The sequence below is a fragment of the Syngnathus leptorhynchus genome, chromosome 2 (assembly GCF_054491065.1).
Source record: "Syngnathus leptorhynchus isolate UIUO chromosome 2, UIUO_Slep, whole genome shotgun sequence".
Classification (NCBI taxonomy): domain Eukaryota; kingdom Metazoa; phylum Chordata; class Actinopteri; order Syngnathiformes; family Syngnathidae; genus Syngnathus; species Syngnathus leptorhynchus.
The window spans coordinates 1,656,750-1,679,610 of NC_141196.1; the positions used below are offsets into that span (position 1 = coordinate 1,656,750).

At 51.5% G+C, this 22,861-nt stretch overlaps 2 protein-coding genes across 2 annotated transcripts; one reads left to right on the forward strand and one right to left on the reverse strand.

Moving 5' to 3' along the window:
* The first annotated feature begins 192 nt into the window (after nucleotides 1–192).
* Nucleotides 193–12,095, forward strand: arap3 (ArfGAP with RhoGAP domain, ankyrin repeat and PH domain 3). Its single transcript, XM_085905710.1, has 35 exons — nucleotides 193–353; nucleotides 3,218–3,358; nucleotides 3,429–4,187; nucleotides 4,255–4,295; nucleotides 4,430–4,515; nucleotides 4,590–4,651; nucleotides 4,723–4,848; nucleotides 5,192–5,261; nucleotides 5,326–5,446; nucleotides 5,524–5,708; nucleotides 5,848–5,954; nucleotides 6,030–6,229; nucleotides 6,308–6,393; nucleotides 6,476–6,658; nucleotides 7,744–7,885; nucleotides 7,986–8,090; nucleotides 8,174–8,336; nucleotides 8,402–8,504; nucleotides 8,587–8,785; nucleotides 8,851–8,914; nucleotides 8,981–9,144; nucleotides 9,206–9,418; nucleotides 9,493–9,598; nucleotides 9,670–9,817; nucleotides 9,889–9,957; nucleotides 10,039–10,113; nucleotides 10,174–10,291; nucleotides 10,381–10,509; nucleotides 10,583–10,719; nucleotides 10,792–10,874; nucleotides 10,943–10,978; nucleotides 11,058–11,121; nucleotides 11,207–11,344; nucleotides 11,420–11,458; nucleotides 11,545–12,095. The coding sequence occupies exons 2-35, from the start codon at nucleotides 3,276–3,278 to the stop codon at nucleotides 11,893–11,895; spliced, it is 4,755 nt and encodes a 1,584-aa protein (XP_085761836.1). The 5' UTR covers nucleotides 193–353; nucleotides 3,218–3,275; the 3' UTR covers nucleotides 11,896–12,095.
* Nucleotides 12,096–20,240: 8,145 nt separating this feature from the next.
* Nucleotides 20,241–21,182, reverse strand: neurog1 (neurogenin 1). The gene has a single exon (XM_085905770.1). The coding sequence runs from the start codon at nucleotides 21,065–21,067 to the stop codon at nucleotides 20,519–20,521; it is 549 nt and encodes a 182-aa protein (XP_085761896.1). The 5' UTR covers nucleotides 21,068–21,182; the 3' UTR covers nucleotides 20,241–20,518.
* Between the last annotated feature and the right edge of the window lie 1,679 nt (nucleotides 21,183–22,861).

The following is a 22,861-nucleotide window of genomic DNA, read 5'->3' on the forward strand; positions in this document are numbered from 1 at the left end:
AAAAAAAAAGGCAAATATTTAAATTACGAATCTGCTTTGCGTATTTGAATATCTTGCGTGTTTATTCATAACATCAAATATTGATTTTAACATTGAATATCGCGTCAGTCTACAACAGGAAATCGGGACTTTTGGAACTTTTGATTTGAAATACAGCAAGCCGGAAGTTGTATACGTTGTTCTTGCTGTGCCTTGACATTGTGAACGTCTGCAATCCAACAGAACTCGCGCAACTCTCACAAGTCTCAGCACCTGAGTGGATGTGGGTTTGGTTACGGTCCTGGACTGCGTGCGGATCTTGTCAATCGAACCGAACCGAACCGGGGAGGAAAAGGAACCGGAGCACGAATCAAGTGAGTGACTGCAACGGGTCAAGTTGTTTCGGTCGCGGTTCGGTTCGGTCAGGATTGGACCCAACCGGAAACACACACACGCACCGTTTGTTCTCGTCCGGCTTGACTGGTCTGGCAGGTCTGCGTACTGGTTTTGCTAGTCTATCTGGTTCTACTGGTTTTAGTAGTTCTACCGCTCTGACCGCTTCTGCTTGTTTTGCCGGTTCCTCTGGTCGGACTGGTTTTTGCAATTTTGCTTTTTCACTGGTGAGTTTCACATGAGCATTTATTGGTTCTTCTGGTTTTAGTTGTGGACTTGGTCCAGTTTTCCAGTTGGTCAAATGTCATGCAATTCTGGCTCAATTGCAAATCTTTTCCTAAATTTGACCCCCTGTGACGCAGAAAGCAGTTGAAGTGCACCTGACCTGGTTTTCACGTCTGTCATGATTGGTTCTGGTCTGGTGTAACTGCGTCTAATTTCTACTGATGGATTTCTTGATGTTGTTTTGTTTTGGACATAATGGAGGTAGGACACACCTCTCAACAACAACAACAAAAAGCTATAAATGGACTTTTCATGGTTGATATTAAAATAGAAATTTCAGTCCTAAAAGGCACATCATGTATTTTCAACTAGCTTCACTTATGTTGGATTGAAGTCATGTTGTAAATGTGCATTGTTGTTGTATCGAATTTGGTCATTCTTTTGCATACCACCAGAGGGAGCCCATGTGTAGCAGACTTAGAGAATATATATATATTTTTTTTTTTTATCAAATGTCTTTTGTTGGTTTAGTAGCTGTTGAGCATCAAATGTCACTGCTCATGGTTGCTCTTCTTTGCTTTAAGTATCGGTGGCCGGTATCGGCAGCCTTCACGTTCCCCGATACTTTGAAAGAAGGGCGATGCCTGGTATCACTATCTGCTCCTTTCTCGTTTGTAGAAATGTGTGTGCGTGTGTTAGTAAAGGAAAAGGAGGTGTTTGTTTCCTTTCTGACCTTGGGGGGGAGGGTGCGCCATCGTCCTGCCTAACAAACACGCACATACAAAGAGGATGTTGTAAAGCGGCATGTTCCTGTTGAAAACTTCCCGTTGTGATGTCACGGCCATTCGCTGGGCCCTTCCTTTCCTCTGGCCGCTTCCTTAGCGCTCGTTTCGTGTGCACGGGCGTCACGGCCTGACATCTGTCGCGTAGCACCAAAGCATGACATCACAGCGTGATGGATGACATGACATGACATCATTTGCATGTACTTTTGTAGCATGAGTCATCACATCGTCATGGCTTGACATCATCATGGCTTGGAGTTGGTAAACCAGATTAAAACGCTCCACTGTACTTTCCATCACGGGATAGCGCTCATGTGACTAGCCGTGCTGCTCTGCTGGCTTCTTCATGCAAACGTGACATGCAATTACCACGGCGAGTTCAAACGCTCGCTATAAAGCTGATGGGGCCGGCCACGCCCCCCCCCCCCCTTTCAAATTCGGGGGTGGATGCAATTGTCCGGCGTCTTCCTCAAGTTCTCATGGGGCAAACAACCGGATGTGCAGCTTCCAAGTCCACTTGAGCAATCACATATAGCACACACACACGGGATTGTTTAGGAAACAGACACCCACACACAATTTATTCTTTTGCACAACACACGTGCAAACACACACACACTTGCGCATGTAGAAAGTTTGGGTGTGCTAAGTCACATGACCTGTTCTGCACCGATTGGCGGTGTCGTTTGTCCGGCGTCGCTACGGTAACGTGTTGCGCCGGCGGCAAAACGTGAGCGTGAGGACCAAACGAGGCCGAGCCGTTCTCGTTGGCGCCGCTTGGGTGACGTGAGCGGGCGGGCAGAGCACAACGGAACGGACCGGAATGGAAGAGAACAGAACGGAACACAACTCCTTTTGTTTAGGAACGCGCCCCCTCGTCGTTCTCTGGAGGGCCGAGGTCAGCCCGACACACATGCTGAATAACAACGCTTCGCTTGTGTGCGCGTAACAATAGTCGTCTTGTGCTCGCCTGCATGAAGTCATCATCCGTTGCAATCAATGCAGCCCAATCATCTGCTTCAACTGTGATGAATAAAACATCAATTAGGCCTTCAAAGAGCAAGTTGGCCTCTTATTTCCATGACTTGCTACTCAGCTAACATATTAGCGACACGTTTGTGATCCTGTCGGGCCACTCCCAGTTATTGATTTCTTCCGGAGATGCTTTTTGGTGGTCGTTTACTGCTATGCTAACTGTGCCAAGTCGCTTGGGCCGCTCAGGGCCTCCAGTCCCAATGGAGAAAACGTTTGGTAAAAGTAACTGTTGTTGCTCTTTTGGTCCGCTAGAGGGCGCACTGACGTCCACTTTTATGACAAAGTGGCTGTCGCTGAGGACTTGCACGAGCAAAATGCTAAAATGCTCTTGTGGCATCTTCACACCATGAAGATTACGCTTGCATGAAAATGTCGAAATATGTGAAGAGAATGAGACCTCTTTTTGAAAAGTCCCCACTAGCATTGGTATGCTACGATGAGTCAGTCGAGGTTGTCAATCTTTCCAAATGAATGTGGAAGTTTGTCACTTGAAAAACATATGTCCAAAATAGGCTGTTCTATAAAAGTACACACACTGTGATGTGTCCGTTGCATATGCAGATGAAAGAAAAAAAAGGATCACAATACTGCTTCTTGCTATTCTGACACCTGTCATTTGAACATGCTAACAAAGTTATTCAATATCTCGAACACTTAACATATTAGCAATATAGTTTAGTCACTTCTTGCTATGCTAACATGCTAGCATTAGTTAACTTCCTGCTACACTAACATAGTAGCAGCATATTTTCTTTTGACATGAATATATGTCGTTAATGAATGAATTCATTTTGTTGAAGACGGTCTGTTACCGATGGGCCGCTGTGACCGGTGATGGCCCGGTGATGGCGTCAGGAGATGGCGCTGGCGATGGTGGTCATGGCGACGCTAGACGCTAACACGGCGGTGGAAACGCTTCTGGCCGCCATCCATCTGGAGAGGTCAGAAGTCACTCGATGCACAAAGCAACGCAGGGGCCATCATTTGCCCACTTCTTGCGGTTCCTCCCAGGTACCACGCCTCCTTCCAGAGAGCCGGGCTCCTATTGGCCGCCGATGTGGCCCACTTGGATCACGACGCGCTGGTCAGCCTGGGAATCACGGCCACCGGACATCGCAAACGGATCCTCAGACTTCTATCGCAAGTCCAGAGGCGGTTAGCTCAGGGAGCCAATCAGAGAGCGGCGCCTGAGCGACACCGTTCGGCGACGGACCTGCCGTCGTCTTCTCCGCCCCCATCGTTGCGCAGGACCTACGGCTTGGAAGCGTTTAGGAACAATTCAGCCCCGGACCTGTCCGCCATGCTGAAGCCGGTGCCCAAACCCAGAACGGTTTTTAACCGGAGGCGCACTGCGCCCGTTCACTTTCACCCTCCTGCGCCCGACGTCGTGCTGTCGCCGCACAGGAGACTCTCCCAAGAGTCCGTCTGCTTTCCGCTTTTAGACGGCATCAGCTCACCTTTGTCCGAGTCGCCGCCCGTCGTTTCCCTGCCGCCCGTTCCCCCGAGGGTCGTCCGTCCGGTTCCGCTCGCCGCATCCCCGTTGCCCTCTAGTCCCACGCAAGCGCACGACAACCCACCGCGTCCCGCTTCCTCTTCACCTACGTCTCTCGGTTGCCATGACGATGGCAGGACGTCCTTGTCCTCGCGGTGGTCCGGCTCCAGCAGGATGGAGATGATCTCCAATGACATCTACTGGGGCACCGTGGGGTCTGCCCCTCCGACGCCGCCTCGACATGCAGCTGACAAGAACCGGAGGGACCAGAGAAACAGGTTTGGACGATTCGCCCATCAACCAGTCAGTCGATCAATGATCAATTCATTTGAATCCTGTCGGCAGTGGCGGCACTTCAAGCAACAACTCGTCCGAATCAGTCAGAGGTGAGTGTGCAAGGTGACATCATCGTGACATCATCACTTTATATTCTGTCATGTGTGACAACATGTGTGATGTAACCGTGCAATGATGTCACGCGTGATGTCATAAGCCACAAAGACACTGGTTGTGTTGACAGACGACCCCGTTGACCTCGACGACGTCATCAGTCCCTACTGTGAAACGCTTTTCCAAAGAGGCGGAGTCAACACCTTTGGCAGCGAGGTGAGCCCGTCGCGCCGCCGTTTTGATGTCGGCACCCAACACGTGATTTCTGTTTGCTTCGTTTTCTCACTCAGATCGACATCGGACGAGACGGAGAGAGCAGGAGGCGGGAGGGGGAATTTGCCGAGCATCACGGGTAAAGCGGTCGTCACGTGACATTCGGGATGTCAGCCGAGTGGCGCCAGACCATCATGGTCCCCTTTGCAGGCGCGCGCTGTCGCCAGACGGCGACGAGGACCAGACCATCTCGCCGTACGCCAGCTACACTTCCCTCAGCGACAGGGCCGCCACGCCCATCATCAGCGGATGGCTGGACAAACTGTCGCCGCAGGGGTGCGTTTGGTTTATGTCGCTGGGAACGGCAAGTAGAAGAAACCTCTTCGATCGAAGCGGCGGGCGGGTCCAGCTGGGGCGATGACGACGTAGTAGCTTTTGCACACGTTAAACGTGTGTGTACGTGCGTGTGTGTGTGTGCGTGTGTGTCAGGCTTGAAAGTTCAGCACACACTCTCGTTGTGCATGTGGTCATTTTGGTCCTGTCCTGTGTGTCGTCGTCTTCGTCCTCCTCTTCTTCCTTCTTGACTGGGTGTGTGTGTCTTTCTCTTTTTTTTTTTTTTTCCACGTCCCGCAACTTTGTCGCGCTCGCCTGACGATGCGGAATTTGTGCTTCATTCCAGGAACTACGTTTTCCAGAAGCGCTTTGTCAAGTTCGACGGGAAAAATCTCATGTATTTTGGAAACGAGAAGGTGAGGTCGGAGTCCATTCCTTGACTTTTGACGCCATTGTCATCGTCGTCGTCATCTGTGGCAGGATGCGTACCCCAAAGGAGTTGTCCCATTGGCTGCCATCCAGATGGCCCGCCCCTCCAAAGACAACAAATTTGAAATTGTGACGAGTCAGCGGGTTTTTGTTTTTAAGGCCGATAACGAAGGTACGCACGTGCATGGGGAAAGCCATTCGTTGTTGACTTTGGGCCAACTGCGCGTTGATGTGCCCGCCCGCGAACAGTGCTGAGGCGGCGTTGGGTGTCCACGCTGCAGGACCACGTCCGAGACCAGCTGGTATTCGGGCGGCGCTGGTTGGGTCCCGGTCCCCACTGTCAGAAACACGGCTTCCTGGAGCTGAAAGGAACCAAGTCGAAAGTTTACCTTGCCCTCAACACGGAGCAGATTTGGCTCCACAAAAGCCAGCAGGTGATGTTAGCACAACAGGCTAACACCGGTAGCACCGCAGACGCTACTCGTTAGCATCTGGGCCGTGTTTTTCCACACGCAATGCCGACGCCTTTCCACACGCAACTTGTGTGTGATATCTGTTTTTGGACGGTTTCAGTGTTTTCGTACCGGGATCGGCATCACGGTGATCGAGGCCCGCGGCGCCACCATCCGGGATGGGAAAAACAAGAGTTTCGACCTCATCACTCCCTACAGAACTTTCAGGTACCACCTTGCGTCGTTGTCACCTTCGCCGATCCGTTGCCACGGCGACCTGTCATCAACTCTCTGCCTCTCCAGCTTCACGGCCGACTCGGACCGGGAGAAGCGGGACTGGATGGAGGCGTTGCAGGAGGCCATCGCCGAGACCCTGTCGGATTACGAGGTGGCGGAGAAGATCTGGTCCAACCGCTCCAACCGCACGTGTGCCGATTGCCAGGCCGTCAACCCCGACTGGGCTTCCATCAACTTGTGTGTGGTCATCTGCAAGAATTGTGCCGGTACACCCGCATTAGCTACATGCTAGCATGTTAGCATGGTGGACTTTCATAACGATGTCATTCAATTCTCAAGTGCAGGTCAGCACAGAGGTTTGGGCACCATGGTTTCCAAAGTCCAGAGTCTGAAACTGGACACCAGCGTGTGGAGCAACCAAATTGTGCAAGTAAGTCTCGAATCGGCTCAAGACCCGAAAGGACTGGAATCGCTTTGACTCGTCTTTGATGTACCCGTTGTTCACGTGGCAGCTCTTCATCATGCTGGGTAACGATCGCGCCAACGAGTTCTGGGCCGCCCACTTGTCCCAGTCCGAGGAGCTGGACTGCGACGCGTCGCCGAGCCAGCGGCGAGATTTCATCGGTCAGAAGTACCGGGAAGGACGCTTCCGACTGGACCATCCCGCTTTCGGCAGCCAGGAGCAGCTGCTCAAGGTGCGTATTTGGGAATCACAGGAATATTTGAGCTGGCGTTCTTTTGACAGAACACCTAAATCTCGATTTTTAGGCGGACTGTGGGGTCCAGCATTTGGGAATCGCGTTAAGCCCAAAAGTGCGTTGTGGAGAAAGTCTTATGTTTTTTTAGTAAGGCATGTTTTTAAGCAGCTAAAGGGTTCCTTTGGTGCTTTTTAATTTGGGTCAGGCGTGTTGTCGGGCAGCCGAATGGGGCCATCAGTCGCCGTGAATGCTCGTCATCCGTTTGCCATGGGTTACCGGGAATGCTCGTCAAACATGGAAGTCTGTAGACATTTTAGTCAACGCACAAGACGATATCAGGCGGACTGAGTGAGTCGTTTTGATGCGAATGGTGCGATTGGTGTGGAAGAGAGGGAAAAAAAAAAAAAAAGGGTCAATGAGATGCTTCTGCGAACGTCCCCCTTTCCCAATCAAAAACAATGGTAGCTATCTGTCAAACGCCTTTAAATTGGTCAGGGAAATTCATCAAATGACCAGCGCTGGTTTGGAGTGAGATTCTTTCCTTGGTTAACACAGCGTACTTTTTTTTGTTGCTTTGCTTTTGATATCTTGTGACACTTAATGCTTTCATTTGTAGTTTTCTCTGAGCCTGTTAAGTCATGTCATCTGGATGTCTTTTAAATACATACACACTGCAGTACAAATGCAGATCCACCTACCTACCTACCTGCCTGCCTACCTACCTACCTACCTACCTACCTACCTACCTACCTACCTACCTACCTACCTACCTACCTACCTACCTACCTACCTACCTACCTGTCCAACTACCTATCTACCTATCCTCCCTAACTACCTCTCCTCCCTAACTGCCTATCCTACCTAACTACCTACCCTACCTAACTACCTAACGACCTCTTCAACTCCCTGTCCACCTCCCATCCCACCTGCCCACCTACCTACCTACCTACCTACCTACCTACCTACCTACCTACCTATCTCCATCCAGCCGTTCATCTTTGTATGGTCCTCATTAAAGAAGGCGACTCTTTGAGCGGCAACGCTCTGTGTTCCTTACCGCACTTTTTGGCGTCTCCCTTCAGGTTTTGTGTTCGGCGGTCTCTGAGCACACGCTCCTCAAAACTGTCACTCATATCTTCTCTGAGGCCAGATCCATTTACCTGACGGCCACAGCGCACGGACAGCAACCAACGAGAGACCTACTTGATCACTACCCCGCATCGGGTCAGAACCGCTGCCAAGACCTGTCCTACTACTAATACTACTACAATGCAGTGTTGTAGAACACGGATGGCCAATAGAACTTCCTGTGGTCTGGTCCCAGATCCGGGCGTCTACGACGAGATCATGAAGACCATCCTTCATTCGGGCTACCTTTTCAAATCCAATTGCACCAGCAGAGGGACCCTGTCTCGCCGTTCTCGAGAAGGTTGGCCTCGTCGTCCCGCCAGAACCACGTTCCCCCCCGCAGCTCGTTGTTCCCTTCACTTCCTGTCCTCTGGACCGCCGCAGACTTTCAGAAGTTCTGGTGCTCGGTGGATCAGTCACTGCTCCTGTACCAGACGTCGCGATCGGCAGAGCCGTGCGTGGACTTCAACCTGAAGGACGTCGTGTGTTTGGGAGTGGGCCGACCCGACTCGTCCAACAGCAACAACAACAACGGCTTTGTGGACAGGTTAGCTCGCCGCCGCGCGGCACAGAACTTAACGCGCAATCGACGCAACGCTTTTACCTGCTCAGGTTCCGCTACACCTTTGAGTTATATTTGAACTCGGACAAAGTCCATCAGTTTGGCGTGGAGACGGCCGAGTCTCTCCACACCTGGACCAGCGCCATCGGGAAGGTTTGATGTCGACGATCGTCGCCTCGGCCAAAGACGTAACGGAGCGAAGATAGAACCCGCCGTGTCGTGTTTGCGCTTCCAGGTCGCGACGCCGCTCAGCTGTCACTGCCTGCTGACTCGGGAGTTTGAACGCATCGGACGCTTGCAGTACCGAGCCATGTTGGACCCTCAGCAGTGGAAGGAGGCCTACTTTGTCCTGCAGAAGTCCAACCTCTTCATCTGTCCGCAAAACGACGGCGCCGCAGAAGACATCATCAACCTCAAGCGTCTCCAGGAGCTGAGTAGGTGTCTATGAGAATCAAGTCTTCTAGAAACCACGCCCGGATTCCAATTCTTTGTTTTGAAGGTATCGCTTCGGAAGGCCAGAACCACGAGAAGAAGGAAATTCTGGTTTTGGTGGAGAAGGGCAGGTGAGCGGACATCGGCGTCAGCTCTTTCGGCTGCTCTCGGGTGGTCTGATGTTGCCGTTGTGTCAGGACGTTCCACTTGCGGGGCGTGGGCCGCACCGACTTCAGCTTGTGGTACTCGGACATCCAGCGGGCCGGCGGCGGGAAAGGAAACGCCCTGCGAGAGCAGCAGCTGAGCAGGAACGACATCCCCATCATTGTGGACAGCTGCATCGCCTTCATCACGCAGTACGGTCAGTACGCCGGCGCCTGGGCGGTTCCTGGCGTCTGCAAACGCGGCGTGGACGTCCGCAGGTCTGAGCCACGAGGGGATCTACCGCAAGAACGGAGCCAAGTCCAGGATCAAACTGCTCATGGAGCAGTTCCGGAAAGATGCTCGCAACGTGAAACTGCGCATCGGAGACCACTTTATCGAGGACGTGACCGACGTGCTCAAGCGCTTCTTCAGGGAGATCGACGACCCCGTCTTCATGGCCGACCTCCACCCGCTGTGGCAGGAAGCCGCCAGTGAGTCGACTTCCCGCCTAGCGTGGAAGAGCCGCCCGCATCTGCAAACTCTTTGTCTCCTGTTTGGCCCTCAGAAACCCAGTTGAAGGTTTCCAGGTTAGACCGCTACAAGGAGATCATCCGGACTCTTCCGCGGGTCAACCGGATGACGCTGGCTGCCCTCGTGAGCCACCTCTTTAGGTGAGTCCCGATCGGACCCGGCGTGGCGTGTCATCCGCGTCACGAAATCACCATCGGTTGCTCCCCGCCAGGGTCCAGAAATGCGCCGACCTGAACCAGATGTGCACCAAGAACCTGTCGCTGCTCTTTGCTCCCAGCCTCTTCCAAACGGACGGCAAAGGAGAGCACGAAGTGAAGATCATGGAAGATCTCATTGACAACTACTTGTATGTTTTTGACGTGAGTAGGCCCATTCTCCAACGTCCGCTTTCAGAGCGCGCAGCTGATTGGACGTGTTGCTTCCTCGTCAGATTGATGAAGAGCACCAGAATCAGATGGAGCTGGAGATCAGTCTCATCACTTCCTGGAAGGACACTCAAGTAACTCAATGGCTTCTCAGGGTTGGGCGGAGTCAGTCTTAAAGCGGGGATGAGTCAATGTGCTGCTGCTTGTGTATTCAGTTGTCCCAGGCGGGAGATCTGATCATCGAGGTCTACCTGGAGACGAAGATGGCCGACAGCTGCATCACCCTTAAAGTAACGCGTACGTACTGTTGCCATGGTAACAGCCTTCCTTTAACTCTTCTGTCCCTTCAGGTGTCGCCCAGCATGTGTGCAGAGGAACTGACCAATCAGGTTCTTTATATGAGGAACATCCCACCTGCTGACAAAGATGTCTGGATGACATTTGAGGTTATCGAGGACGGACAGCTGGGTGCGTCCTCGTGTGCACACAAAAAAAAAGAAAAAAGCGTGCATGCTTGTGTCTGAGGTGTCTTTTTTTTTTTTTTTTTCCTTCCACAGAGCGTCCGTTGCATCCCAAAGAGAAAGTTCTGGAGCAGGCGCTGCAGTGGTGCAAGATGGACGACCCCAGCTCCGCCTATTTTGTGGTGAAGAGGGTCCCGAAACGGGACGGCATCGACATCCTCACCTGTAGGTGGCGCACACGTCAACACACGCGGTGCACGAAAGCAGCATGGCTCTGACCTACTTGCGTGACCTTTAGCCTACAAGAGCGACCCGATGAAGGTCGGCGTGCTGAGGTGTCGCGAGGAGACACCCAAACTGCTTCAGGGAAACAAATTCCAGGAGAGAAGCTTCCAGATCAAGAACAACAAACTACTGCTGCTCAAAGACAAGAAGGTACCGAATAACCGACGGAGGGACGTTTGAGTGAGGCCCAACGTGTCGTTGCCTCACTTTTTTGCACTTCAGAGCTTCAAAGCGGAGAAGGAGTGGCCGCTGAAGACCGTGAAGGTCTACATGGGGGTCCGCAGGAAACTCAAAGCGCCAACAAGGTGATGGGCGACGCATGGATGAATTTCTTTCTTTCTTTAGTTAGGCTAACATTTGATTGCGCTCATAGATGGGGCTTCACCGTGATGTCACACAAGAATCAACTGTAAGTTGCACGTTTAGCGCCCGACGCGGTCCTATTTGCGCCGGCGGATGAACATTTGGACGCATACGCGTGCGCACAGGTTCCTTTGTTGCCAGAGTGAGGCCGACTTGTGGGACTGGGTGGGCAGCTTCCTCAAAGCTCAGGTCAGTTTTTTCCCGCTTCTATCGCCGTGACGACGGGCCGCCGCCGCCGCCACGTGGTCACCTCCCACCTCCGTGCCTCGGGCAGAACGACGAGCCGGGCCCTCCCGTCTTGCGCCGCCACTCGTCGTCCGACATCGCCAAGCAGAAGTTCGGCACGATGCCGCTGGTGCCCATCCGAGGAGATGACAGCAACCACGGCATGCTGTCGGCCAATCAGACTCTAGTAAGCAGCTCCCGACTTTGAAAATCCCCTTCGTTCGCCTTTGAGCTGAACGCAAATATTTTTCGCCGTCCGCAGAGGAAACTTCACGACCGCAGGACGCTCTCCATGTACTTTGTGAGTCTCTCGCCAATTTCTGACTCAACTAGCACCGTCGAGAGCGGGCCCGAGCGCTCCTGACTCGAGCACGCTTGTGTCCGCAGCCCATGAAGGTCCAGCAGGACAGCGCCGAGGAGCGTTCCGATTCGCCCGAGCCGCTCTACGAGGAGGTGGGCGACTTTGGGCTGCAGGTGCTCAAATCCCTGGAAAACAGCTTCCTGTCCAGTGGCGACGGCGCCGGCCACAAGCGGGAGCCCCGGGACACGCCGGAGGTCCGGCCGCTTCCAGCCCCTCACGGAGTGGCCGTTCCGCAACCGCCGTCTTGTCCGCAGGCCGGCTGCACGCCGTCTCAAGAGCTCCTCCTGCAGGAAATGACGTCGGCGTTCGCGAGGAAGGCCGAACAAGATGAAGGGGAGGAGCAACGAGAGGAAGAGCACGAGCTCAGAGTCACTTGATTGACACCAGAAAAAATATCAGCGGCTGTGATGGCAGAAGGTGGCCTGCAGAGGGCATTGCTGCACTCTTTATGTACATGACCTGTGGAATGTGAGGCACACACACGCATACACTCATCATGGAGACTGTTTTGGATGAAGGCAACATTGTCAGACACTATTCATAAATTGCATAATAAATGTTGCGGCTGTGGAACTCATGCACAAGTTGTCCTTTGGCTTATTTCGATGAGATTCGTCATGTAATGAATATAAACAGATTATTTAGTTCAGACAATAAAAGATTTTAGTTGTTACTTTGCTAACAACTTTTATTGTCTGAACCAAAGAATCTGTTTATATTGTCCTTTGGCTGTTTAGCATGGTTTTCATGGCGATGATAGTTTCTATGGTGATCGAATGCTCTAAATATTTGATGATTCCAATCTGTGTTTTTTTCCCTCTTTTGGGGGGGGGGGGGGACAAGAAGCTTTTGCAGGCTGCAATGTACAGAGCCACCAGCAGGTGACAGCACAAGCACACACCGACACAGGTATTGTTGCGACCAATGATTGACATTCACTCTTCCTGTGTGTCTTCAACTACCTGTGATGACACTTGTCCAGGTGAATCGTGAGACTGCTCTGGCTTGGAGTCAAGGACGTGCGGGAATTGGGGTCACAGGTCAGACACCTGGCACTGAGTGGACGTTTGCATGTGACCTCTTTATGTGACCGCCCCCTCCCCTCCCCTCCTCACAAAAAAGCAGACCCTCCGCAGGAAAACTGAAACCACTCAAATGTGTCTCTAAGTGACTGAATGCCCTCAGGGTGATACACACGGGCACACAAACACTTTGTTGGATTTGTATCGTTTGAGATTCCATTTGTTCGTCATCTACTTTTGAAAAATATTGAATATAAAGCAACATATGGTTATCATCTATTACGACGATGGAGTCGGCTGATCTCAAGTCTTCATTCATGGGGAATTAATACTCATATTGACCTTGCTTTCTCACACGAGGTCTCTTGGTGTGTGGGTGTATATGTATTGAGACAGGGGTGGGGGGTGGGGGGGTCGAGGGATTCCTCACATGAAATCCTTCATTGTGCTCTTCTATACAATGACCTCTGACCTCGGCTGAAGCTGTGAATTGTCCTCTTTTTCTTTTTCGTTTTCAACTTTGACTTCACTTTGCCAAACGTGTCATCTCATTCGCACACATATACACACACACACACACACACACACACACACACACACGCACGCACAGCTCTTTGTAATGTGGACCTGGCTGGATGTCTGCATGCTCAAGTCTGTCACACATCCACACACACACACTTGTTACTATCGTGTGTGTGTGTGTGTGTGTGTGTTAACTGCCTGTGTCGTCCATCTCAGTGCAGATGTCTCTTTTTAATTTGCGTAGAAAGTAACAATCAGCCCCATCTGGCCCCGTTTTACTTCCCCGTGAAAAATCACCTCTGTGCCCCCCCCCCCCACTAAATCTCCTCACTAAGCCGCACACACACACGCTCACACACACAGAGCTGCCATGCAGAACGGTGTGGGTGTCAGAGGATTGAAAGCCAATCAAAAAGCTATAGAAGAGTGCTTTGCTTTGCCTTGCCGTGCACAGACACAATTGAGTGCCGACGGGTGGGGGCCATGCATCCCCCCCCAAACCAGCTCAGTGTTTGGGGGGGGCCGCCGGGTCCCGTTAGCAAAGAAGCCCAGAAAGCCGGGACAGGACAGATGGGTTGAGGGAAGCCGCGCTTGAGCACGCACTCTCATCGGTTAGCAGCGTTAAGCACAACCGCAACAACTCCTTTATCGTTCATCTGCGAACGCTCCACGTCCTTCTAATTTGTTCTAGAAATCACAATCCTTTTAGTCGGAATTCTTAAACGTTGCAAGTTGTTCTCGACAGGCGTTTTGACCATTTGAAATGACGGCACCTCGCCGAACGATTGTTGAGTCGTAGAGGGGGCGCCGTCTAATTAATCGACAACTCGTTTGGAAATCGATTCGTCGATTAATTAGACGGCGCCCCCTCTACAAGCAAGAGAATATAATAGAACGTCATGGAAACAAAATACGAGAGCAGCCGAGACAGTTTCTTCGCCGGATGACCGTCAACGTCGGTAGACGTTGTCCTGATGGTCATGTGACATCATTGCGACATCATCACAGCCACGTGACCGTTTGGTATTTGGCTTGCGATGAAAACCTTGCCAGAATTCCTTCAGTCGCAAGAGAGCGGACTCGGTGATTGATGTTGGACTCTCAAGAGATGCTTTTTGTCTTTTGTCATTTACTCTTTTTGTCTGGTGACAGCCCCGAGTGTCCCTCAGACGCCATTGTGATCAGGACAAAGACCTTCTCCTCTTTTCTTATCACAGCACCGGCGGATCCTCCTCATCTCCTCGCTCGCACTCTCAAACCTGCCAACGCACGGCAAAGACGCAAGTGAGATGACATTTTGCATTTCTGTACATCGAAAAAACGAAAATTCCATAACGGCCACCGAGTCGTCAAATCGACACCGGAGCAGCGGCCCCCGCCGACTGGTCCGTGTTGCGACGCGCATTGATGCTGAAGCCCCTGGGCAGATTACATTCACATGGCAACGCATACACGCTGACATCTGATTGGACAAAAAAATCCACATGGCCTGACAGCTGAGAAAAGACAATTCTGTCAGCACCCCGCTATATTGACAAAGAACGTGACGTTAGAGCTCAGCCCAGAAACATCTGCAGGCCACGCAGATCAACACTTGCTCGGCATTGTTGGGGCGCGGGCTCATCGGCGGCGAACGTGTGAGGAAAGCTCAACTCGCGTGCTCGTGTGTGTCAGCGTGTGTGTAGAGTCACGATGTCAACTTGCAAAATCCTGGCTGATCCCCAAAAAGAGCGCCAGGGCCAGCGAGGCGGGCGGGCGGGCCTTGGCTACCATTGAGGGAGGATTACACACTCAAGTGATTGACACGCCATTCAAACCTTGGGGGGGTGTTTTTTGATGATCAGTGTCGTCACCTGACACGCATTCAAGTGGAGTTGGAGGTCACCTGTAGATGAATATTTGTGTTGTGTGGTGATGTGATAGCAAGGTGGTGCGGACCCGATGACATCACACTTTCGGAACAAGGCTGGATGACTCCCCAGTGTGTGTGTGTGTGTGTGTGTGTGTGTGTGTGTGTGTGTGTGTGTGTGTGTGTGTGTGTGTGTGTGTGTGTGTGTGTGTGTGTGTGTGTGTGAGTGCGTGCGTGCGTGTGTGGGCGGCAGCTGAAGGTAAAACAAGGTGAGCCTGCGAGGAGGCCGGAAATATCCGCGGGTCCCCGCCCCGCCCTCTCCATTAGAAACGATGAAAGTGCAAGAGGTGCCAGGCATCGTCTTGTTCAGGTAACCATGGCAACCGCAAAGCCAGCCCCATGTACCCCGTGGCCTCGTTTCAACATAATCTGCCCACAAAAAAAAAAAAAGTAAAAATAAAACAAAAGAAAATCTCGGAAGGTCTGGGAAGGTCTGGGAAGGCGGCGCCGCCGACGGCTCCAGTTACAGGTCTGGTCTTGGGCCACGCCCCTTTCTTGCAACCCTAATTACAGACAAACGCATCATTTACTACATTTATTTTCTGTGCGTGCCCATTTCCACTTCTTCCTTTTTTTTTTTTCTATAGTTGTGGAAAAGTTTGCAAAGACTTTCAAATGAGCTGGAAATAAAGTCATCCAGTGGTGGCCAAGCACATCTTTTTGTTGGACACACCATAAAACAATAAAACCTCTCAAAGAGCTAAGAGAAGTCCAGTCAAGCAAAAGGAATGGATGTGGGGGAGGTAGCTAACATCAAAAAAATGTCAGGGTTGACATTTAAATTAGGGCTGCTTTGCTACTTTGGGGCCTGGACGCATTGCTTCCTTCCGCGGGAAATGACACAATTGAAAATCTTTCTCTGGACATTTTGTTTGCAGATTGACGCTCAGCGGAAGATGGCTGCGGCAAGAGGACAGAAGAAAATCCAAGGTCAAGCCCACGGAGGTGTGATGCGGTCGACGGACAAAAATCGAATCGAAAATCGATGTCACCCGACATGTGCTTCTGTCATTTTTCCTCTCTTTTGTCCCCAGCAGGTCACTTGGCTCATTTTGAAACAAACGTCTTGGAGCAAAGAGCAAAATTGAAAGAAAGGAAACGAGAGCGCGCCGGAAGATGAAATGAGAGGGAAAGCTGATCTTCAGAAGAGGTCAGAGGTCAAAGCAGCACGACCGCCGCCAGTGGTTGGCTTGACCTTTTGACCAGACAGGCTGCTCGACAGCCTTCAAAGACAAGATCCAAAATGTCATCCAGTTATTGAAAAAGGACGGGAACAATTCTGGGAAAAATGAAGATCACCGAAAGGATTTTTTTTTTTTTTTTCTGTGAAAATGACCGACAATTGTCATCAACCGACAAGCGGCCAACAAAATAATCACGCTCTAATCCAAACGCCACCGATGCCATATGCTGATAGATTACACAAGTCATTTGGAACCCGGAACCTTCCGGGTGCAAGGCAGAGTCGCTCTCCACTGCTGCTGACAAGACTCAACTGCAAACTACATTAGGATGAGCAAACTTTGGCATACACTCTTTTTTTTTTTATCTCCACATATGTGCGAGTACACAAACACACACACGCATGCACACACAGGTGCGGCAGGAACAGCCACATAAAGCTGCTTTCAGGTCAGTTTGTTTAATGATAAAAGTGTGCACCACCTGCTCCTATCTGTGTGTGTGTGTGTGTCTTGTGAACGTTTACACAATCACTTAGTGTTTCCGCATTGGACTTGATTAAATTGGTGAAATGTGTTATGATGTTTTAAATATGTCTTTTTTTCAGGTCACAAAAAAACGCCATCACTGCACATCCTCATCATCATCGTTGTCATCATCGTCATCAACATTCATGCCGGTGAGGGAATTTCAATCAACATTTCAACACACACACACACACACACACACACACACAAGTGTTGTGTTGTTGTGGTGCGCAGCGGGTGCGCCGCTGACGCATCCTGTTGAAAGCGGCAGAAAAAGTGGCCTAAAAAGCGGAACGTCGTGAAAAAGACGGCCAAAGAAAAAAGTAAAAAGCGTAACGTCGTGAAAAAGCCATTAAAAGAATATTTTGGCTGCTCCCCCCCTCCCCCCTCCTCCCCGACACACAAACAAATGCAAATGGATGTGAGAAGTTTAGAGCGGGACCCCCGTATGAGAGGGGCTCTGAATGGGCTCTAAAGGAGCCTCTAATTAATCTAAGTACGGCACCAATAGGCCCACTTGGAATTTTGTTCTCCTCTTTATGTGAATGGAGGGTGGGGGCGGGGGAGGGAGGGGGGGCAAAGAAAGAGAAAGAAAAGAGAGAAGGGATCAGGCCTCCACCTTTTCTATCGGCGGGCCCGCCTCATTCAGACTGGCCGTGTTTAACAGCCCCCCCCCCCCCCCCCCTCGCCCCCCCACAGCCCGCCCGACACACACCCTCACGCCCGGGCATCCGGCAACGGACTTTTTAAAAAAAAAAAAAAATTATTAAATGGCTCCATTCAAGTTGGGCTGCCGGTGTCGGTCAGTGTCCCGGTCCCGGTCCCGGTTGTGGTCCCAGCAAAGTCAGCTGGACAAAGGCGACAGAAGGGGGCGTTTGTGGTCAATCAGTAACGGAGCTAAAGGGCATGCGCCTGTGGGGAGTTGGCCGGCTTCTAAAAGGGCTTTGAGAGAACCCAACCCAACCCAATCCATCCCCCCCCCCCCACCACCACCACCACCACCACACACACACACATACAAGCCCCCCTTTGAATGGGCCCCTTCACAATCACTTGAAAGGAGCTCAGGGTGTCCCCCAAACAAAGTCCAAAGCAGCAAAAGCCTGAAAGAGCCTCTAATAAGCTTTTAACTATTTTACATCGGGGCGCTCTCCTGCTCCCTTGCACCCCTGCGTGCTCCTTGCGCCCCCCCCCCCCCCCCCCCACAGCTGCCCCCCCACCCACCCCAAACCTCACCGCCATTGTATTCCCCGCCTGATTTATCCTTTCCTTCAAGCCGCGTCGCAAGCTTTTCAATGTCCTCTCAAAGCCGTACAAGTTCTTCATTATTTCGTCCGGACCGGGACTGACCCCCCCCTCCCGAGACCTACGCCGGACCGGAGAGCCTAGAACGGGAGCGTTGGTCCCGCGCCGCAGCGTCGGAGCTCAAGATGTTTGAGTGTCATGGACCTCGGTGGTCCTGTCGCCGTGGAAACACTTTATTGCTGTGGAAATTGCCCGAGTCTTTGAGGAGGTCAGAGTTCGGCGAGGCTACGATGGGCCGTGGGGTGCGGGGGGTCCCGCTCGGGGGGGGCGACGTCACAGCCAGGAGCCCCTCGGCCTCTGGATGACTTTTGCGGCGCTCGTTATAAATTTCATGCTAATTGTTGAGCGACCGCCAAGCGACAGGGCAGACGGTTCGCCAAAGATGATGCCGGTTACCGTGACGACGTCTTGGCAAACTGGAAAGAGAACTGAAAATGTGCACCGCGATGACGTCGGATAGTCGGCCATCGTATAGACGAGGGTCAACCCCCTTTTTTTTTGGGTGGGCGCTAATTCTCAGCTAGCGATTCGTTAGCATAGATAACAGCATAGGTCGAGATGAATTTCTGGATGTCCCTTTGAATTTCCATTCATCTGCAAAACGAAACGGGCTTGTCATTGTCATGTGACCGCTTCACTTCCTGTCAGCGAGCAGCCGGCTCAGATAGTTCAACAAATTAGTCAGGACTGCCCTGAGGTGTGTGTGTGTGTGTCTGGTGGGGGTTACAGGTGCAATCAGTGGCACAAGGTGGAGTGCGGGGGTCCCGGGGGAGGAGTCAGAGGTTATCTGGAGGAGCAGAGGGCACAGAACTTCCATCTGCTTGACTTTTCATGATCCTATCAGACCACCGACACCCCCTTGAGCCCAACCCCCATGCAAGGCCTCCACATGAACTTCTACAATGTTCACTTCCATCTCAATGCTGGGGAAAGCAATGTGTGCGTGTGTGTGTGTGTTTTGATATTGCATGGGTGCTCTCTTGATTGACACTTTCCTGTCACTTATCGGGCGGGGCCCAATCACCCCTGAGGCAGTGTGCGTGTGCGTGTGTGTGAGGTAGAAGACCATCGAGTATGTCGTGTGTATTTTTGTGTGTTTTCAGCCTTGTGACTTTTTTGTCTCCGAAAGAGTTTGGGCTAATGACTGACTGACGTTTTCCATAACAGGACTTTTGTCTCGTCTCATTCACTCTTGATTGTTCAGCAGAGACACAGAGACACACGCACGGCAGTAAAAACGCGCGTGTGCGTGCTTAAGAGGCCTCAAGCACACACTTCTACCTGTCGACCCCCTGACCTTTGAACTGTAGAGGTTACTTGTGTCAATGAAGACCTTCTGATTCAGGCTCCGCCCCCCCTCCCTGGCATTTTGTGGACTTTTTCATCTTTCCTTGGCTGCTCTTCTGTCCCATTGTTTTTTTTTGGAAGCGTTTTCCGCATATCATCTTGCCACCTCAGCCCCGCAAATATTTGTGTCCGTCATACTTGCGTCCAGAAGTTAGCCTGCTGTGAGCGGGTAGCGTGAAGCGTAAAGCGTAAGGTGTCAAGTGAGCAGCAGATGTCGGCTCCGCCCCCTCCAGACGAAGGACTTGTTGCAAAAACAGAAGCTTAGCCGCCAGTTAATTGCTGCTTGAAGTCGGACGAGCTGTTGAGAAGGCATCATCAAGAATTGTTGTCGTTGATCTGGAGAATTCTGTCAAGATTGCAAAAATCTGGCTTTTTTTTTTTATATATAAGTCACATTGAGCTGAAAACAAATACTTTATCTCGGAGTAGAAGATTTCAAAATATTCTGGTTGCTTTTAAAGATCTGGCAGATGAGAAGATTCATTTCAAATTCATTTTTTATTTGCAAAAACGTTGATTGATCCCAAATGATTATCATGTGATCACTTTGAGTCATTGTTCCCCTCGCGTGTTAACTTTTGTTGCCTTCACGAGCTTGATGTGGAAGATTTCAACATGACATATTTTAAATAAATCCACAATCATGCTTAGAATCTTAACCCTGATTGAAGCATGAGGATACACACACACACACACACACACACACACACACACACACACACACACACACACACACACACACACACACACACACACACACACACACACACACACACATACATAGAACATGCAGTTCCAATGTGATCATTGGTCAAGCCCCCACTCCCCCATTCTGTGCTTGTATGCGAGACACACAAAGAAGAGTGTTGTATTTTTTTGTATAAAAGTAAAAACTTTATTGCGCTGAAAAGTGTCAGTGAGGAAATAGGATAAAATCTTTCTGTATGTACAAATAGTTCCAAAACATTCCAAAAATAAATAAAGCCAAGTCCTCATGAATAATGAATGAGTCTCGAGTGTGAAATTTCACACAACTAATTGGAGAGTTGACCTTTCGACTTGGCTTGGGCGTTCGTGCACGCGCATACACGGCTCTCTCGGGGTGTGAGAAGCACCTGTACTCGCGCTCGCGCCGGGAGGTCCGTGCAGGCAGGGGTGGAGAAGGGGGGCGGGGTCACTCCAACGGTCAGAACAGCCCCCGCGGGCGGCCAAAGAGCGCGTGCTCGTGCGCGTGTTCGAGCGGGCTGCCCGGGCTGTAGGCGGGCGAGGAGGAGGAGGAAGATGATGATGATGATGAAGACGGCGAGGAGGACGGCGAACTTGTGCAGCAGGAGAACCAGCCGGAACCGGGGCCGTCGCCGAAGGCACAGTCGCGGGGGGGTCCGCCGCGGTCGGCCATCCGCAGCGTCTCGGCCAAGGCCCAGATGTAGTTGTGCGCCATACGCAGGGTCTCAATCTTGGTCAGCTTCGTCTCGTCCGGTAGCGCTGGAAGCACGCGGCGCAGCTCTTCCAGGGCGCCGTTGAGGTTATGCATCCGGTTCCGTTCGCGGTCGTTGGCCTTCAGCCGTCGGCTCTTCCGGGCCACGCGCACGGTGGCCTCGCTGCGCGCACGCCCCCGCCGCCGCTTCTTCTGCGTCGGTGGCGGAGGAGGTGGCGACGAGGAGCGAGTGCTGGCGCGGGAGTCATCATCGTCGTCGCTCAGCTGGAAAAAGTCGTGCATGGCGTACGCGTCCATGTGTGCGGCGGCTTGGCTCAGGTGAGCGAGCGAGCGCGTGCGTGTGCGTGAGGGCTCAGGACGAGCGAGATCGTGCGAGTGTGGCACACGACCGACCTCAGCCCGCCTTTTATACTGCACGTACACAATGGATGGACCCCCCCCCCTCCCCCCCAGGTCCCTGCCGTGCCCCCCCGATCCTTTGCCCCCCTGGGGAGGATGAAGAAGATGAATGAAGGCTGCCCCGTGCCGCGGGAGCTGCTCATTTGCATAACCAGCCCACGGGCACGAGGAGCGTGCCACCAATCACGGCCAACCAATCACAGGCTAGCCACGCGCGAGTCAGATCGCCCCCCCCCCCGTTTCTACCCCTGGTCACGTGACGCTAAAAAGTCCGTCACACTAGATACAATCCGCTTGTGCGTGCGCTCGTTGTGTCGTCATTAAGAAATCATGAGACTGTGCGCGTGCGCGCGCAATATATCAAAGGTGAATAGCACCATTGTGTGCGCGCGCCGTGCGCTTCTTTTCACGCTTTGTGTTGCTTTTCTTTCTTTTGCTGCTGCTGCGGCTTTTCTCATTCTAATGCACGCGCAGCGCACGTGCGCGACACCAAACGGCCTCCAATTGGGACCTGTGCGACTTCTTATTTGATTAAAAATTCCCACTTTTTATTGTCTTCATTATTTTGCATTGTGTAGACAAGTGTTGCTTAAAGCTTATTAATATTCTGAACTCATTGTCAACATAAGTGAAATGCGCTTTGATAAATCAACTTCTAAAAGTCGCTTGAAGTTTTTGTTTTATCCAGCATGCTGTCTTGTTGAAATTTTGATTTAGATGCGCAATATCTTTCTCCCTTCTTAGAAGTGGTTGATGTTTGCTTGAATTATTCACTTGCACACTTCCATAATTCTCAGGTCGGTCCACGCTTATTGCTTATAGTGCAAAATAACACAGACAGTGTTGTCGTTAGATCTTTTAGTAATCTTTCATTTCTTGAGATGCACCTGTATGGACTGATACATATTGGTTGTGTGTTGCGGGGGGGGGGTGCAAATGGGCTATTTTACAAGAGGGAGGAGTTTATGACTTTTTTTTTTTTTTTACGGCATGTTGACTTCAAAGTGTAGGGACAGATTGTCTTCGTGCACGTAAAAGTGAATTTTAAAAGTGGGTGGCACACGCGCACATCCACGCACACGCGAACACAGTAATTAATAAGTGTGCCTGGCCAACGGTCAGCGTCACGTGACGTCGGTGCCCTAGCGTCCTTCTGAAAGTCAAGCAAAGCCTTCAAATTGCTGGGTTGAAATTTGAAGCGATCAGTGGAAGTTGTGTCAACTCAATTCTGGGGATCGTTGGGTTGTTTTGGTCCCATCAGTGTGTCAACATTGAGATGAGTGAAAATGTGCTATGTGTTCTTTCTTTTTTTTTTTCCAGCTTTCCTTCTTCAGCCCTTGCTGCCTTGTGGACGTGTTCATTTGCTTTGTGTACACTTGATGATACCACCGCCCCACCACAACCCCCCCCCCCCCCCCCATCTTCCCCATGAAAGCGCCCCCCATGAAGAGGAGCGAAAGAAAAGACGAAAAGAAGAAAACAAGTGAAAGAGAAAAGCGCTGGAGTGAGAGGTGTGTGGAGAGCAGCTTGGGCGGGATTAAGACACGAGACCCAGACCCCCTCGCATCCCCCCCCCCCCAACACGCAGACCCTTCTCGTCATCAGTTTACGCACGAGTGAGGCGCTGCCACAAGTCATGTTTGCGCCCTCAATTGTTGTTGTTTTGCAAAATGAAGCCTTGTGCTAATTTGT

Excerpts from the sequence above, each read along its gene's own strand:
- arap3 (XM_085905710.1), top strand. The coding sequence starts at position 3,276 with ATGGCGCTGGCGATGGTGGTCATGGCGACGCTAGACGCTAACACGGCG. Across the intron at positions 4,516-4,589 it reads TCAACACCTTTGGCAGCGAG|ATCGACATCGGACGAGACGG; the intron begins GTGAGCCCGTCG and ends TTTCTCACTCAG. Across the intron at positions 7,886-7,985 it reads TGATCACTACCCCGCATCGG|ATCCGGGCGTCTACGACGAG; the intron begins GTCAGAACCGCT and ends GTCTGGTCCCAG.
- neurog1 (XM_085905770.1), bottom strand. The coding sequence starts at position 21,067 with ATGGACGCGTACGCCATGCACGACTTTTTCCAGCTGAGCGACGACGAT.